This window comes from Leptinotarsa decemlineata, unplaced genomic scaffold (assembly GCF_025532065.1).
Source record: "Leptinotarsa decemlineata unplaced genomic scaffold, Ldec_3_MD MMD2_tig00078346_RagTag_RagTag, whole genome shotgun sequence".
NCBI classification, from domain to species: domain Eukaryota; kingdom Metazoa; phylum Arthropoda; class Insecta; order Coleoptera; family Chrysomelidae; genus Leptinotarsa; species Leptinotarsa decemlineata.
In genome coordinates, this window is record NW_027412724.1 from 116,603 (window position 1) to 136,208 (window position 19,606).

At 33.0% G+C, this 19,606-nt stretch overlaps 1 protein-coding gene across 2 annotated transcripts in view; it reads right to left on the reverse strand.

Moving 5' to 3' along the window:
- Positions 1 to 19,606, reverse strand: part of LOC111518272 (zinc finger Y-chromosomal protein) — a 32,183-nt gene that overhangs the window by 1,664 nt on the left and 10,913 nt on the right. The window contains exons 4-7 of one of the 2 annotated variants that reach the window (XM_074185795.1): positions 9,230 to 9,598; positions 6,057 to 6,175; positions 4,265 to 4,384; positions 2,515 to 2,701 (exon numbers count right to left, since the gene is read on the reverse strand). In XM_074185795.1, the coding sequence (XP_074041896.1) occupies positions 2,515 to 2,701; positions 4,265 to 4,384; positions 6,057 to 6,175; positions 9,230 to 9,598 (795 nt within the window). The remainder of the gene's footprint in view (positions 1 to 2,514; positions 2,702 to 4,264; positions 4,385 to 6,056; positions 6,176 to 9,229; positions 9,599 to 19,606) is intronic. The other variant, XM_074185796.1, reaches the window with a different exon arrangement.

The following is a 19,606-nucleotide window of genomic DNA, read 5'->3' on the forward strand; positions in this document are numbered from 1 at the left end:
TCTGTTTACCCTGCACGCATCGATGATGCGGTTTCTTAAGTCCTCTACATCGCGAACAGGAGTACGATAAACCAAATGCTGTAAATGGCCCCAAATAGAGAAATCGAGAGGATTGAGATTCGGGGATCGAGCGGGCCAGTTCTGTGGTCCTCCTCGACCTATCCACTGATTTGCATATGTTTCAGTTAAATGCTGACGTGCTACTTGACTAAAATGGGCGGGAGCCCCATCATGCATAAAAAACATATCCCTTCTGACGCCCAAAGGAACTTCCGCCAGCAGTACTGGATGCACTTCTCTTAAAAATTGAACGTATGCCTCACCATTTAATCGAGGAGGTAGAAAATGAGGCCCAATTAAATCATCCCCAATAACTCCGAGCCACATCTTAGGAGAAAACTGTTCTTGATGGTTAGTTTCGACAATAGCGTGAGGGTTTTCATCAGCCCATATGTGGTAATTATGAAAATTAATAATCTTGTCCTGAGAAAAACTACATTCGTCTGTGAATTCTATCGTCTTCAGAAAGTCACAATTTCTTCTAATCATTTCCAGCATCCAATTGCAAAATTCAAGACGGTTCGGAAAGTCTCGCGGTAACAGTGCCTGTACTCGTTGCAGATGGTAAGGGTATAAGAGTTGTTCCTTTAAAATTCGAAATACCGTCATATGATGAACATTTAGCTGGAAAGCAATCTTTCTAGTACTAGTAGTAGGTTGTTCTTCAATCAAATTAAGTACTGCTTCCTCAAGCTGTGGTGTTCGTACTTCTCGATGGCGACCACAATCCTGCGTTCTTTTGTCGAATGAACCATATTCTCGTAATCGTTGATGAAGTTGAACAAATATTCTATGTGAAGGATGCTGCCGTTGAGGATATATTTCAGCATATCTTCTAGAAGCTTCTAACCCATTCCCCTGCGACAGACCATAAACGTAATGCATATCAGCCATTTCCTCATTTGTGTATGCCACTTTGAAAACAAGTGAATTATTAAAGTAACAAATTAAGAACAGAACAACAACACACAATTAGTATTAATCCAATTTCGAAAATTCACAAACTGACAGCGTCATACCAATTTAATTGTCACTTTTTACAATGGCCCACTCACTTGATTTATCAAATGTGGATGATAACAGAGTAGAGTAAAAAACAGTGAAGAAATATATCTCATCAGTTTATGAAATTCATCTTCCTTCAGTTCATCGAAACTTAAAAGTAACTTTCGAAAATATTCATTTCAATTAATATAGGAATAATCAATTTATTGGAAAATGTGTGGTCACAGTGTATGATTTCCAGTTTCCACTTCGAAAATATTTTGGCTATCAACTTATCTCAAAAGTAACCAACAATAATATATTTTTCAGATAACCACTGTCAAATTGTGGTTAGTAGATGTTAAAAAATTATTTTTTTTCAAAATATATCTTGAACCTGGAAGGAAGGAGTGAAGTTTCAGATATCAATGCTCTGGTCTTTTTGAAAAATAATTCACCAATATTCAGAGTACTGAGTAGAAACCCAGCATATCAAAGTTTGAAATGGCATATTGCTTTCCGTATTAGAATTTTGCCTGAAAAGCACTTTTGAAAATTGCAGAATTATATATTTCGCGTGGTCGAGAAGTTATGCCCAAAAATAATATCAAATAGCCGAACAGTTGTTGCTGTGTTTTTTTATCGCATATATTTTTTACAGTTGCTGCAATAATCTGTTCAATAAACAGACAAATATTTGGTAAAACCTATAAACTTTCAGTCACCTACACCTCTTTAACAAGATCGAGTTGGAGTTGACTGGTGACTTTATTAGGTTTTTATTAGTACAAAAGTTTATGTGGATCCTTGATGAAACTCAATATTTCAAACCGATCGAATTTCTCCTTTTTTCTCCTGTACTTCTTTCCTAGGCACACTCATAAAAAAAGCGATGTATTTCCAACAGGAGTACGCAGTTAGAGGAAATGCTATTATTAGAGAGTATATATGAAATAAACATTAAAAATAATGGAATATAGAAAAGTATAAAAGTAAATGCTAAAACAAAGTATATATAAAATATTCATAAACGTAAGAATAAAAAATTGAGTATATAACACAAAAAGTTACAAATCATGCAATGTAGCAGTACTGACACAAATGTTATTTACAGTATTATCAAAAGTGATTGTGGATACTTGATACCAAGGCGTTCAGAGAGTCGAAATGAATATCACAATGTTCACAGATTTTATTGAATCATAGCATAACATTTGAGCGTGATGTTTTGCAATAGAATTTCAGAATGTGTCGACCTTCACCTCATCCTGCAAAGGTAAGCAAAGCCATTTTTAGTAATGGTTGACCTCAACCATGTTAAAACTTTTCAAATCATATGAAAGGATCATTCAATTGTACAGCTGGTACATTATTGAGCAGTGGAATAACCAGTTATCATGTGTTGAGAGATGAAAATGGTATTTTTGTTAAAACTTGTGAGTGCTCAGTACTCATTTACTCTCGACTTACCTGTATTTCAGTAACGATTCACATTTTTCGTGAAGCTTCTCGTGTCTGTTCCGTTGATATTTATTTTTGAAAGTACTGGTGCAATATTTACAGTTGAATCGAGATAACCTTCCATGACTGCGAATGTGCAATTTCAAATTTTCCATCGTTTTGAATTTTTTCGTACATATTTGACATTGATAAGGTCCTGAAAATATCAAAATACCAACCATACACATGTATACCAGATATAAACAGATATAATTTTGTTTAATGTTCTAAAATACCTTTTTTAACCGACAAGATACTAATGACGGACAAAATTTATATAAAGAGGTATAATTTTCAGTACTTTTTGATAAAAAAAGACAATAGTGTTGCATCACTTGTCGCGGAGAGGGCACTACCAGCGCTACGGATACTTTATTCAATATCCAACACTTTATTTTTGGAAATCAGATTAGCCTTTTCTGCGTAATTAGCAGCTTTATAATCGATAAATATGATGTATTCAAAACTCACTTCTGTCTGTTCCAATTAATGGTATACCTTACACAACCCACTGCAGTATATCAATTACTTAATCTAATAGCATACTGAAAACAATTAGTGGGAATATTTATTAGTGATTCAATTGGTCATATAAAAATAAAAATATAATATAAAGGTTTCTCAAAACTAACTGGCACATGTTGTTCCATTGCAAAAAAGAAATGATGCTGAGCAAGTATCTAATTACAGAGACTTTGTGTTCAAGCTCGTGTAAAATATTTGAATCAATCATAAATAAGTTACTCTCACACGGTCAGAATGTTTTTTAAAGGTACATATACAACATTTCATGAGTTCTTTGATGTAATTACTAGAACACTGGATAATAAAAAGCTAATATAAGAATATAGACTTTCATGGCCAGAGTTTCGTCTGCTACTGCGGCAAACATCTTCAGGGGTATATGCGTTGACTACGAGGATTATGGTAGTACTAGATACTACGTTTCGTCTGCTAACTCTCTAGACATCTTCAGTGGTACATGCATTGATGAAGGTAGTATCTAGATACCTGGATTTGAGCACACCATGTTTTTCACACAGACAATTGTTTGTGGCATGCTCTTGAGTCGGCAAACCATCCATTTTATTTGTGTTAGCTAAACATGGACTAACGAAAAATATTGTACACACTCTAGTATCAAGGAATAATCTAACCAGCAAAAAATTTGGAGTTTTATAAAACAATACTTTGATATGATGAAAAAACACTTTTATAATTGTCAAGAATTTCAAGAAACACTTGTTGCATGAAATCGATGATAGCAACCATTTGATGCAAGCCAAATCACTGTTAAAATTTCCCGCAAATTTCTTCCCAAATCTTTGATGGATATTGGAAAGAAAAAATAGTTTTATATTTAGGTTTTCTTCATCCCCTGAAGACGTCAATTTGGTTGGTGAATTGAGCGCCAAAAAGAGTACTGCATTTCTGCTGATTAGGAAAAGTTCTTATTTTTAGATAATAGAATATTTTTTTTATAATATTTAAACATTATAAAATCATTTATACTGAAGGTCAACGTATTTATATTAACATTCGTATATAATTATTGCATTTGAGTATGAAAACTTACAGATTTTAAAGTTATGAATTTGCTAACTTGAAACAATGTGATTCATATAGCTGAGCACTTTTAATTTTTCATGTGCAGCTTATTTCACCAACAGGATCTTTAGGAGAAACTAACAGACATTAAATCTGTTAGAATTTCACTCACCACAGATTTTTTCTTCATGTCTGATGTGACGTCGTTTATGTCGTTTTAAGTAGTCAGGTTGTCCAAATTCTTTCCCACAAATATCACACTTCCAAGGTCCATCCCTGAGACGGATTTTGCCTAAATTGTTTTTAAATATATCTGGTATTACATAAGTAGACTAGCTTTACAGCATCTTATCAATAAGTTAACAAATACATGAACTGTAGTTTGACACACTGGCTAAATGGGAAAGAACCCTTGAAGAATACAAAATCTATCTTATCAGCAACATGGTTTTAGAAAAGTAAGATCATTTGCATATTACTGGAGTTTTTTCCCAACACCAAACAGTTATTTCAAAACCTCAACACGTGTTTTGATCATCAAGTGATTATCTTCAAGAGAAAGATCAAAACAGTTTTGATCTTCCTCTATTTGGTTTCAGTTTGGCTTGAAATGCTATCAACCACTGTGAATTGTTTACGATTTGGAGGTACGTTTTTAGTGAAGGGAAAGCATTTCCTCTCATTCCAATTTCTTGAATTTTTTCAAGGAATATCAACAACATCAAATGCTTTTCGTAGATCAACAAATACATCAATAGTGTAGTATTTATCATCCAGTGAAGAAGCAATGTATTTATAGTTGCATTCAGGGTGCTACTATTTTCTTGGAATCTATATCGGTAATTGTCAAAGTCAACAACCCATTTTTTTCATGTAATTGATAATATGTTCTTTAAAATAAATTCTATTACTTTTGATGGCTCCCACCGAGCAACGTCTAAATGACTCCAAAAATGACTCTCCTCGATAGTAAGACTTAACAGACTGTCTCTGGTCTGGATTCCTGGCCCTACTGGCCTGGAAGGCAATAAGGCTGCTGACTCTCTTGAAAAGGAGGTTGCTGCAAGCAGCTTCATCGGACCAGAACCAGTCATTGGCATCACTTCTATGCCTTGCCAAACAAAGAATGCTGAACACCTGGATGACAAGAATATTTATTCACCCTTTGAAGCTTGATACCAAACAGTTGTTCAACTACAGTAGGGATGAATTACCGTGTCTAACAGGCCTTCTTACAGGTCCCTGTCATATGAATCATCATATGCAGAGACTTGGACTGTCGGAAGACAGTGTGTGTCGCCTCTGTTTGGATGATGAAACAGCAGAGCACATGTTTTGTGCCTGCCTCGCTGGGGACCGAATCATGTTTTTGGAGTTCGGCAGAGGCGAACCTACTGAAATAGGTTTATAGTTATCAATAATGCTATTTAGTCCTGATTTGTTACCTAGCTGACTTTGAGAATATCTGGGAATATACCTTGTTTGATGAAAGATTTATTTAATAATTTGACTAAAATATAATAATAATAATTTATTTGTTCATAATATGTAGATGTACAACAGAGTGAGTAAAAATGATAGCAAATAAAATAGAAAACCAAAAAAGGTGAAACCTTGTGCATGTACCTGCGAGTTCAACATAAACTCAAACATGAATAATCTGGTTTCTGGGTGTGACAGAAACCAACTGAAACTGAATGTATATAAAATTATTAATTCAGGTTTTTCCTTAATAAGTTTTCGGATATTTAGATTATAGTTATTGTTAGTAATAAGTATTTGGTAAAATATATTCCGCATTTTTGCATCACCCGGTATATTATTATTATTATAAGTGTGTTTCTTGCACATATCGTCAAAAAAAAGGGCGAAGAATGCTCTCCGCGATAGAAGTGCAGCTTTTTTCACCAACAGAATCTTTAGAAGTAACTAACAGATATTAAACCTGTTAGAATTTTACTCACCACAGATCTTTTTTTCATGTCTGATGTGACGTTGTTTATGCCGTTTCAAGTAGTCAGATCGTCCAAATCCTTGCCCGCAAATATCACACTTCAAAGGTCCATCCCTGAGATGGATTTGCCTAAAAATTGTTTTTAATATATCTGGTATTGAATAAGTAGACTAGCTTTACGGCATCTTATTAATAAGTTAACAAATACATGAACTGTACAGTTGACAGATTGCTAAATGGAAAAAATCCCTTGAAGAATACAAAATGTTCTCTTATCAGCAACATGGTTTGAAACAACTATTGCTAGTAAATTTGAGTTCTTTCACAATAATAAAATGAAAAGTCAAAGTATGTGGTATCAATTTTATTTGATTTAGCGAAAGCTTGTGATTTAGTGGATAATGAAATTATGATTAGTAAATTATACAACCTTGGTACCAGAGTATTCGTACTTGATTGGGTTAAATTATTCATATCAGACATAAGGATAAACACACTCTTCAAGAAGATACTACTCAAAGTAATATTAGGTTGCCACATTTGAACGTTCCACAGTACATTGGAGATTTGAAAGCTTGGCCTACGTTGCGGGATCCCTACACAAGTATGATACATAATAACAATTCTGTCTCAAAAGTTGAAAAGTTTCAGTACGTACTCTTGAGCTTGTATGACGAACTACTCTTGCTGACAAAAAATCTTTCCTCAATGGATGATAATTACGATAAAGTATTCAAAAACCTAGAAAAACGTTATCAAAACAAACGATTACTTGCGATAGGCTATTGGGAAGAAATCAATAATGCTCCAAAAATAACTACAGATTCTCCGTACTTTTTCTGTAGGTTTCAGTTGATCTACTCGATGTGCACGAAAAAATAATCTGTGTATGTATACTCTTAGATTGCAGAAGTCAAGTGTCATTCATAGCTGATGAATGTGCACTACCTCTATCTGAAATTTCTCTCAATATCAATGATTTGGTATACATGTGTTAATCAGCTTCTAGCTCTATAACAGTTTCACTAAAACTTCAAAAAACAAATCCCACCTTTGATATTAATGACGTGATTGTGACAAAAATATGTGTCAACCCTCCTGTGCGTACTTTTTCTGTAGGCTCTCTCTCAGACATAGCCAACCTTCAGTTGAACGAAAATAAATTAAACATTCCAGTTCAAATAGATATATATGCTACTCAGTGCAGATATATTTTCTATGATCTTGAAACTGGGTAAAATATCTAGTGAAGTCAACAAAGATTTAGCATTCGATACCGAGTTTGAATGGATAATAATTAAAAGATATCTACCAGTCTCTCAGTCATCCGTCAATTTTTTTGTATCTGTTAGTGATTCCCCCATAGAAAAAAAAAACTTTGAAAAAATTTTGGGAGGTAGAAAATAGTCCAGATATATTTTCCATTTTTTCAGATGATAAAAAATGTAGAGTTTTATTCAAGCAAAATTACTCTAGTAGATATTTTGTGCCCTTGCCTTTTCGAGTTCAAGAACCCTCTTTTGGATATACGTGATCTTAAGCATTCCACAGGCCCTACCTGCTCCTACAGGTCCTACCCAGAATCATCAGTGAATTCTCTAGGGGTTTTCTCTTCGAGATCTGATTCAAGATTTTGAATTGAAAACTGTGGTATCAGGGGTTCAGATTCTCTGTCAAATGGCAAGTCTGAATTGATAGCGTTGTTAAAGATGGGTGGATTCAAGTTACGTGAATGGACGAGTAATCACCCTTCCTTCTTCTTCTATTCTTCTATTTCTGTTTTTTTTTTCGTAGTAGATTTAAAGATTTTCAAAAACACCGCTTTATTATTATTCGTTTCGCATGCATTATCCATGTTTTCATTACGTTTTTCTTTCAGCTGATCACTATGTCGAACAGGAACGGACATTTCTCCAAGGACTATTCAGTTTTGCTCGAAGGACTAAATTATAAACCCAAATGTTTACAGACGTTGTATTGTGAGTCCAAATACTCACAGAAGTTATATTTTTATTATATAGATCCACTATTCTATATAAAATTGCATTTTTGTAGTGACTGACAATTGCTCAAATTATAGTTTTTTATTTGACAATCAACTGACTTTTTAACAGAAATCAACATACAAATGAATTGAATCAAATGAAATTAATTCAACAAAAAACAGAGTATAAATATTCTTCTTCGGCAACAGCCGCTTCCATTCATCTGGATTCCATTTTCTTTTTTACATGTGGTACCACTGCTGAATGCTATTTCATCACAAGTCTTTTGTATACAAATTTATGTATGCACTTATAAATTGTTTTTCCTTTTAGAAATTATTTTCTTTCTTCATTTATTTTGTATTATATTATCATGTTAAAATCTTGCTTTTGTTCATTGTTTATGTGATACTAGTATTGACAAACTGAACCATTTTCAATGGAGAGCATTTGAAATGTTCCAGAAAACTAAAACTCTGTAGAAGATGAATTGCATAATTGCCAATATTACAATGGTTGTAACTATTGAATCGTTATTATTTTTTTGTAATTGAGCTCATATCCGGTTTACGTGCAAATAAATAAATGAGTCTAGTATTAATAATAATAATAATATTTATTTATCCTTTGAGACGTTAACAACGTATAGGACATGTCAGTACAACACTTTAAAATAGTATAAAGAAAATAAACACTCTTGCCACTCTTGAATCATTAGAAAAACAAGAATAAATTGAATAACCTTCATCCAAGCTTGGTTGGATCGGCCAATCCCATCATCTGTTTAAAATCTGTTTTTCCGTTAATCAGCTGTCGCCCCCATATGAACGACAACTCTCAGAAGTTTAGAAACTTGTGCGAGCAAAGGACCAACGAGGTCTTACCTTTTAACGTGTGATTCCTAACACTCTCCTTGAGTGGTCTGGGCCATATGTATGTTGCGTAATAAAGTGACCCATCAACTTTAAGATAAACTCTAAATTTTAGAACAAGGACTTGCCGGTCGGTTCGACATGGGTACTTTGTTTCGACTTTTGAGGGTTGTCGCTTGTAGGGGTGCGACAGCTGGTTAACGGAAAAACAGATTTTAAACAAATTGCAAAATTAAGAATTACCTCTGAAGCAACAGTTGGAATATTTAAAGTTATTTGTATCTTTTGTCAAGAATAAACGAAAAAAATAATGAATTTTCACTAACCTATGATGTGCTGTGAACACACAGAATTTTTTGAAAACTCTTCCACATTCCTTACATGTCCAAGTTCTAGTTATACCTTCATTATGGGTGAATTTTAAGTGATTTCTCAATGAGTTAGCAGTCTTAAACTCTTTTGGGCATTTATCACATAAGTGCGAGATATTTTTATGTAACAATTGATGTACCCTCAACTGAGCAGGACTTTTATATAATTTTCCACAAACTTCACAAATGTAACTGTTTGGATCATTGTGGACAATTTGATGTAGATACAGTAGATGACTATTAGCAAAGCCCTTACCACATTTTTCACAAATATAGGGAGGATGTATTTTGATATGGAATTTCAGATCCTCTTTTGAAGGAAACCTAGAAAAAATAAAGAGTTAGATAATATTACACTGCTAATAATACCAATTGAATTTAAGAATTCACGGAATTTCAAACATTAATTTAAAAACGGTCAATACATAGTCAATAAAAGATTCTCGTAAATGAAATAATTGCACTAGTTTCTAACCTTCGAAGTAACTTATCTCCATCATTGCTGAAAAAATTAATTGCCTTTGATTATAAAATCCATGCAAGAGTAAAAGGGGCTAATTACTAGACTGCATGAAAGAAAGAAAAAAGGCGATTTTTATCAATAATGAAGGTAACAAAGGAAAGTTGACATGTTGTACTAAAAAAAAAAACACATTTTAAATAAACACTGAGTTCAATATCAACATATTTGACATTCGTATAATAGTGCGGTAGAAATTATCAAAGGCGATGAGGCTACAGTTTTATTCCATTGGTGGTGAGGGTGACTTCGTTTATTTTGGGTAACATTTTCTCTGTGTTACACAGATAACAAATATTGAATGTGTGCTCAGTATTAATAACAGGAATACAAACAAATTATTCTCACGTTTTCCAAATGACACCTCCTGACGAGAAAAATGGTGTTCAATGACATATTGCCAACAAAAATGTGTTCAAATTTCCAAACATTCGCGATAAGTTTTTGTAATGAATTATCCCTTTTGTCAATGTCACTCTACGCATGGGTTCTCAATAAATAAATAAGTGATATTCTCATTCAAATTTAACTTTTTTTTAACAAAAAATATCATAACTTCAATCATACTTTGTAATTATGACACTTTTTTATCAACATTTTCCTCAAATGTCAGAACTAAGCCAGGTAAAACTGACTCCCGTCGGGCAATACACTTATGTACATACTACTTTCAAATGCCAAATAAATAATAATAAATGTCATTTATTGGTGAATACCAAAGGGCCATCGACAGCCAGTGTACTATTTTCAAATATATGCAGTGATTTTCACATATCCTTACATAATAGATTTGAGGTACATTATATTTCTGACAAAAAAAAAATTATAAATTATGAGAGTGATTTGATGTTTTCCCAAATAGTTTTTTTCCGTGTATTTGAATTTGGATGGTTGTTCTTCAGCTCTTTCCCTACATAATGCCTATAGAGTCTCCAAGTTAGTTTCATTTTTGGCAAAGCGGTTTCCTAGGTCTGATCTCTCCTTTTTAAAACCAGTTCGAAGCTTGGCGTGCCGTGGGATGTCATACATGATACATTGCTGAACTTGTCAGTGGCGGTTCGTTCGCTTAATTACCGTGTTAAATTCACCATGAAAGTGACAGTATTTCCTCATATTTATCCATGTACATCACAAGCTTTTTTATAAATTTTGTATTCGCTAGTGATTTTTCCTCTGACTTCTAGTTTGAGTTGAACGTACGAAATGTCTTTATTTTCTCTACAAACACTCAAAAGTTTCATTGTACAATAACCTAAAAGTGGGTAAATCAACTGTTAACCTTGATAGTCTGGAATATCGAAAAAAGGTTGGAGGATTGCCTCTCTTCTATAGTTACTTTCACGGGAAGTGTTCAAGTGACTTGGCACATATAAGAAATTCGTGACGGACTGTGGTTGCTCATCGTTTTGAGGTTCGACTCAGTACACCTTCATTGTTCAAGAACTCTTTAATTTGAAGAACTGCATTCATGTGGAATAAACTTATTTCGAACGTTTTTCCAAATGGATTAAATCTCCTGCGATTCAAATCCAATGTGAATCACTACTTTCGCACAGACACCGCTCTTAAGGATTTTCCTGTAGTGCTTGTGTTTTGTTCTTAAAAAAAATAACTTTTGGTGAATGGTCCAATATAGCTTTCACATATCCTTCAAACAAATCAAAACAATCTACTAAGTACAAATAACACAAATTCAAATTATCATTTGAAAATTGCCACTATGCCGAATAAAAATTGTTACTTAATTGGTCGCCACTGTAACGTTACACACGACAAGATTTTGAACGTATCATGAGAATCTTCTTATGAATATTAAGGTAGAAGAGTGTATATACCCTTTAGATGAGAGCAAAATATAAATATGTGGGACGAACCCATTGTTGACAAGTGCGTTTAAATTACTTCGGAATGTGCAAATGCATTTCAAAGAAGAAACTCGTCAAACGCCGACAATCGAAACACGATGAATTTCCTCCTTCGACCTTTCGGGTTTCTCAGGTTTACCCCTGAACGGTATCACGTACTCTTGAACTCTCTCCTCAAAGTGCTGCACTCTCAAGCAACCCGACTATGAGGAGAGGTCCTCCCGAAATTGACGGCGGTCACTACGGGCCTAGCACCCTCTATGGACTGTGGGCCCGTTCAAGAAGGACTTGACTTCTAGTGACGGCCCTGTTTGGGGTTATTCACATTTGCGCTTAGGGGTTAAGTTTTTTCTGAAATGTTGACGTAGTTATAATAACTGTTTCGTTTTTTTCTGGTCACTCTGTATTTCAATAACCAAGTTTTGATTTTTCTTATACATCTAGTTTGAAACAAATTGTAGCTCAGAGTCTTTGAAAAGTCTAGTTAATACTTTACCAATTTTGATTCTGTAAATTGCATTCGGTTTAATATCTGGTGAAGTTTGTTGTCATACTAAAGATAATTTGGTAAAAAGAGATCTATTGCACCCGAAAATTATTATGGTTAGTAGCAGCACGACAAGTGAATAGTAGATAAGAGTGAAGCTCCGATAACAATAGACTTCAAGTGGAAAAACATTGCCAAAATTCGTGATTTTCAGATCGAAGTATTTTTACAAGTGACATCTTGTGATGGAATAAATTTTATCGAGATTTGAGGTACTTAAAGTGCATGTTTGAACAATCAAGCAAGCAACAAAAACGATATCTGCGGCCTTTTTTTAGTTTTTTGTGCATGAGTATAAAAAAGGCCTTATCTAGTGACATTTATTTATTATGTATACGTGAAAACCGATAAGAACAAAAGAAAGGGGATTCCTTCAGTAAATCAGGTAACCAGTGGCGTAGCTCTTTTTAAAGAAAATGGCAATGTTTAAATGCTGTAAAACCAGACCCGCTCCCTATTATTTCGGTGTAAACTGCTCCAGTATGTATCACAAATCATGTGTTCTAAGTAACAAGGGGAAATTCCAATTGTTGAGTGGTCCAACAATAATGTGTTGTGAAAAACAAAAAACAAATTAAATATCCATATTGGAAATGGAAAAAAGCATTCTAGAAAAAACATTAGAGGATATGGAAGAAGAAAATGAATTAAAAAACAAAAATATGGTACAAATGAACTTAGAAAGACACAAATTCGTAGAAGACGCTATCAAAAGTGAAGAAGAATTGAAAGAAATAATGAATATCCGTGAGAAAGAGATTGCGATAGCCAATGATAAAATTGAAGAACTCGAAACCCAGTTAAGATTGGCACGTAAAGATCATACTAATTCCGAAACTCAAACTACATCCAACACAAGGTCCGTATCTGTACAAGCCACAAGGAAAATTAGCAAACACAAAATAGTCAGTGTACAAACATAATTAACCGTAGAAGAAATCACAAATTTACAACAAAATAATAAAGTTTTTGGAAATGAAGCAGAAATTCTGAAATATGATATGAGGAAACTAGAAGAGGATATACGGAAGTTGACAACATTGAATGATAATATGATCACATCCATAGAAGTTTCAACTGCAGAAAATGATCAATATAGAAGGGAACTGGAAAAGTGGAAAAAATATGTAAAACGTAACAATGAACAAAAGACAGACGTTAAACAAAACATATGTTGAAACAACATTCAAGATGATTGTCAAGAGGGGAGAAGAACTCACGGTAGTCAAGATTAAGAAAAAAATTCTTATATTAGTCGATTGTAATTCAACTGGCTTAACGAAAATATTAAACAACTTTCAGCCTAATAAATATTTAGCACAAGCTTTTATCAAACACAATGCTGAACTAGAGGATATTATTGTTGATATCAAAAATCTGACGGAGTCATTTACATTAAATGACCATGTTATAATCGCAGCAGGTTTGACAAATGCTATGAGAGGTAAAGGGATAAATGAAAACATATTTGACGTACTTAAGGGCACCTATATGGGCAAACCGAAAAGTTCTAAACAAATTTTTTGAAGATATTAATATAAACATTCATCATGAAGTTAAGGAAATGAAAAAGATTGTATTTTTGCATGTCATTTCAATACTGAATTACTCAAAGTTTTCTATTTAAAAAAGTTCTTATTTTTAAGTATGTAGGTAAAGTCAAATTGATGGAAAGAATAATAGAAACGATAGATAGAAGTGATGGAATAAAAGAGAACAGTCAATCAAATTGTATTGGCAATGAAAGTGTTTATGAAACTGTTCACAACAAAAAAATTAGTAATATTGAATGTACTAATATTGCTCTTTCTAGTCAAGGAAAGTCAGATAACAATAATGAAAATTCCAGTGTCATTCACGATGATTCTTTTTAAGAAACAGAAGATTTCCGAAAACATCCTGTATAGACAATAATTTTACTTTAGATAATTTTATTTTTTATTTCAATGCTCAAAGTGTACCTGCACATATTGATGAAATTAGGACTTTTGTAGATTTAAAAAAACCCTCAGTAGTATGTTTGTTGGAAACGCATGTTACTGACGATATATTTAATTCAGAAATTAGTATAGAAAACTATATATTGACTAGAACCAACAGTAGTAGTAGACATACAGCGGGAACTTTAATATTGACTGAAAAAAGTTTAACGATAGTTGAAGTGTTCAAGTAGTGTATTGATACTCCCGTGAAGGGAGTATCGGTGTTATTCCAAAGAAAAACTTATATTGTCGTTGTTTATACAGGTCTCCCAGTAGTAGAATAGCACGATTTTTGCAATTGTTTGATGATTGGTGTGAAAAATGTAACTGAAAGAAGTTCTAGAATAATAATTTATGGTGATTTTAATTTGAATTTTTTAGAATCAAATACAAATACTTTAAGACTAAAGAACTTTATGGATGACGTGGGTTTTTCGAACTCAATTGATGAGATAACACATTTAACTGCTACAGGAGGGTCAATGATAGATCTAGTTTTCACAAATACTAACATAGATTCACCAAAAATAAGTACACACTATAATATAAATATAGTGTTACCGAACATTCTACCAAAAGACACAAAAACAGTCAAAATTGAAACTAGGGAAAAAAAACATTGATTATGAACTAATTGAGTCAAAACTAAAACTTATAAAGTGTAACTACACAGAAAGGGATATAAATCATAGATATCATAGATTGGGGATCATCATAGATGATCCCCAATCTGTCGAAAACTATAGGATGATATGTATACTTAGCTGCTTTTCCAAAATCATTGAAACAGCCGTGTATAATCAGATAATCAACTACCTCAATCAAAATAATATAATAACCCCATCCCAACACGGTTTCCGCCGCAATTACTCGATAGAAACCGCTTCAATAGAACTGACACAATACATCCACGAAAATATCGACCAGAACAAATATGTGGCAGGAATCTTCTTCGATCTGACTCGCGCCTTCGATACAATCAACCCTGAACATCTAAAAATTAAATTAGAAGCGATGGGCATCAGAGGACCAATCCAGTCATGGATCCAATCTTATATGACGGGCAGGAAACTCAAGGTTCAGATTGAGGATGAGTTTTCTAGTGAATTCGATACCTTCATTGGTACCCCTCAAGGAGGGGTGTTAGGCCCACTTTTATTCCTACTATATGTGAACGACTTACCCTCATATATAAATCATGGACACGTATTCATTTACGCAGACGACACAACAATTATAGTTGCAGCTGATGGCCTATCTGAGCTGGAAATTTCAACACAAGCAGTCATGAGTAACTTCGCACAATGGTGCAAAAGAAACCATCTTATTATAAACGAGAAAAAAACTGTGATGATCGAATTTACTGCACCGCTGAAGAATGAAAACAATTTAAAACTATTAACTAGCACTAACACTATAATTTACTCATCCAAATGCACCAAATTTCTTGGAATAGAACTTGACCATAAATTGAACTTCAACAAATAAATTGACTGCCTATGTAAAAAATTGATTAAACTTTACTTCGCGATGAATAGTCTGAAATCGAATTTTTACCGATGTCAGCTGATTAACTTATACTATGCCTTAGTCTACTCAGCGATCAGCTGCAACATAATTGTGTGGGGCAGGGCGACCGAGATAACAAGAGTATTCATTCTGCAAAAGCGATTTATTCGCCTGATATTCAACTTGGACTATAGGGAATCATGTAGAGAGACTTTTAGGACAAATAGCTTGATGACTTGTACAAGCATTTACCTCTACAAGCTATTAAATTATACCCACCAGCACAAAAATAAGTTTCAAAAAAATAGTGATGTCCACCAATACAACACTCGAAACAAAAACAATGTCCACTTAAGCAAATTCAACCGTCTGCACCTGAAAAAATCTCCACTCTATGCAGGAGGATATTTCTATAACCTGCTACCAGATGAAATAAAAGCAAATGAAAATATAGTCAAATTCAAATCCACCTTGAAATCATTTTTGATTGACAACTGTTTTTATTCCCTAACAGAGTTTACTGAACAATTACTAAAATGAAATAACATATTCTCATCCCCTACATAGCACCAGGCATTTTATTCCCAACTCTACATGTACGAACTTTTAAAAAAATATGTATTGTATTATTGTATTGTTAGTATTTTTAGGTGTATTTTTCGTTTTTTATTAAGATGTATTGTAATTTTATCCTGATTCGCAACCGAACACGGTTATTAGACTTATCTCATGTCATGTAAATGATTCGAAGAGATCAATAAATCTATTTATCTATCTATCTATCTGGTGAAGTTTGTTGTCATACTAAAGATAATTTGGTAAAAAGAGATCTATTGCACCCGAAAATTATTATGGTTAGTAGCAGCACGACAAGTGAATAGTAGATAAGAGTGAAGCTCCGATAACAATAGACTTCAAGTGGAAAAACATTGCCAAAATTCGTGATTTTCGGATCGAAGTATTTTTAAAGTGACATCTTGTGATGGAATAAATTTTATCAAGATTTGAGGTATTTAAAGTGCATGTTTGAACAATCAAGCAAGCAACAAAAACGATATCTGCGGCCTTTTTTTTAGTTTTTTGTGCATGAGTATAAAAAAGGCCTTATCTAGTGACATTTATTTATTATTTATACGTGAAAAACCGATAAGAACAAAAGAAAGGGGATTCCTTCAGTAAATCAGGTAACCAGTGGCGTAGCTCTTTTTAAAGAAAATGGCAATGTTTAAATGCTGTAAAACCAGACCTGCTCCCTATTATTTCGGTGTAAACTGCTCCAGATGTATCACAAATCATGTGTTCTAAGTAACAAGGGGAAATTACAATTGTTGAGTGGTCCAACAATAATGTGTTGTGAAAAACAAAAAACAAATTAAATATCCATATTGGAAATGGAAAAAAGCATTCTAGAAAAAACATTAGAGGATATGGAAGAAGAAAATGAATTAAAAAACAAAAATATGGTACAAATGAACTTAGAAAGACACAAATTCGTAGAAGAATTGAAAGAAATAATAAATATCTGTGAGAAAGAGATTGCGATAGCCAATGATAAAATTGAAGAACTCGAAACCCAGTTAAGATTGGCACGTAAAGATCATACTAATTCCGAAACTCAAACTACATTCAACACAAGGTCCGTATCTGTACAAGCCACAAGGAAAATTAGCAAACACAAAATAGTCAGTGTACAAACATAATTAACCGTAGAAGAAATCACAAATTTACAACAAAATAATAAAGTTTTTGGAAATGAAGCAGAAATTCTGAAATATGATATGAGGAAACTAGAAGAGGATATACGGGAGTTGACAACATTGAATGATAATATGATCACATCCATAGAAGTTTCAACTGCAGAAAATGATCAATATAGAAGGGAACTGGAAAAGTGGAAAAAATATGTAAAACGTAACAATGAACAAAAGACAGGCGTTAAACAAAACATATGTTGAAACAACATTCAAGGTGATTGTCAAGAGGGGAGAAGAACTCACGGTAGTCAAGATTAAGAAAAAAATTCTTATATTAGTCGATTGTAATTCAACTGGCTTAACGAAAATATTAAACAACTTTCAGCCTAATAAATATTTAGCACAAGCTTTTATCAAACACAATGCTGAACTAGAGGATATTATTGTTGATATCAAAAATCTGACGGAGTCATTTACATTAAACGACCATGTTATCATCGCAGCAGGTTTGACAAATGCTATGAGAGGTAAAGGGATAAATGAAAACATATTTGACGTACTTAAGGGCACCTATATGGGCAAACCGAAAAGTTCTAAACAAATTTTTTGAAGATATTAATATAAACATTCATCATGAAGTTAAGGAAATGAAAAATATCGTATTTTTGCATGTCATTTCAATACTGAATTACTCAAAGTTTTCTATTTAAAAAAGTTCTTATTTTTAAGTATGTAGGTAAAGTCAAATTGATGGAAAGAATAATAGAAATGATAGATAGAAGTGATGGAATAAAAGAGAACAGTCAATCAAATTGTATTGGCAATGAAAGTGTTTATGAAACTGTTCACAACAAAAAAATTAGTAATATTGAATGTACTAATATTGCTCTTTCTAGTCAAGGAAAGTCAGATAACAATAATGAAAATTCCAGTGTCATTCACGATGATTCTTTTTAAGAAACAGAAGATTTCCGAAAACATCCTGTATAGACAATAATTTTACTTTAGATAATTTTATTTTTTATTTCAATGCTCAAAGTGTACCTGCACATATTGATGAAATTAGGACTTTTGTAGATTTAAAAAAACCCTCAGTAGTATGTTTGTCGGAAACGCATGTTACTGACGATATATTTAATTCAGAAATTAGTATAGAAAACTATATATTGACTAGAACCAACAGTAGTAGTAGACATACAGTGGGAACTTTAATATTGACTGAAAAAAGTTTAACGATAGTTGAAGTGTTCAAGTAGTGTATTGATACTCCCGTGAAGGGAGTATCGGTGTTATTCCAAAGAAAAACTTATATTGTCGTTGTTCATACAGGTCTCCCAGTAGTAGAATAGCACGATTTTTGCAATTGTTTGATGATTGGTGTGAAGAAAATGTAACTGAAAGGAGTTCTAGAATAATAATTTATGGTGATTTTAATTTGAATTTTTTAGAATCAAATACAAATACTTTAAGACTAAAGAACTTTATGGATGACGTGGGTTTTTCGAACTCAATTGATGAGATAACACATTTAACTGCTACAGGAGGGTCAATGATAGATCTAGTTTTCACAAATACTAACATAGATTCACCAAAAATAAGTACACACTGTAATATAAATATAGCGTTACCGAACATTCTACCAAAAGACACAAAAACAGTCAAAATTGAAACTAGGGAAAAAAAACATTGATTATGAACTAATTGTGTCAAAACTAAAACTTATAAAGTGTAACTACACAGAAAGGGATATAAATCATAGATATGAACAATTTGTGGACAATGTATTGTCGATATTGAATGAAGTCGCTCCAAAAAAAAACGGTTAAGATCTCTAGACATTATAAGGAATTCTGAAATGAGAAGGTGAGGCAAGCTACAAAAGAAAGGGATGTGACTTACAAACAGTATACAATCAATAAAACAACGGATAACTAGAAGTATAAACAAAAAAGAAATATAGCAGTGAAAACAATTAGACAGAAAAAAAAGAACTATTTAGAGACAAAGATTGAATTAAATAAAAACAATTCTACTGAAATGTGGAATACACTGAATACATTAATACCGAATAATAACAAAGAATACAATCTTACAACAGTTGATTTGGGCAATGGTGAAATAATTTCTGATAGGATTTTATACCAAATGGCCTGAACATATTTTATATCAAAAGTATAATAAATATAACTGGTGCAATTGACAACAAATTTTCTCA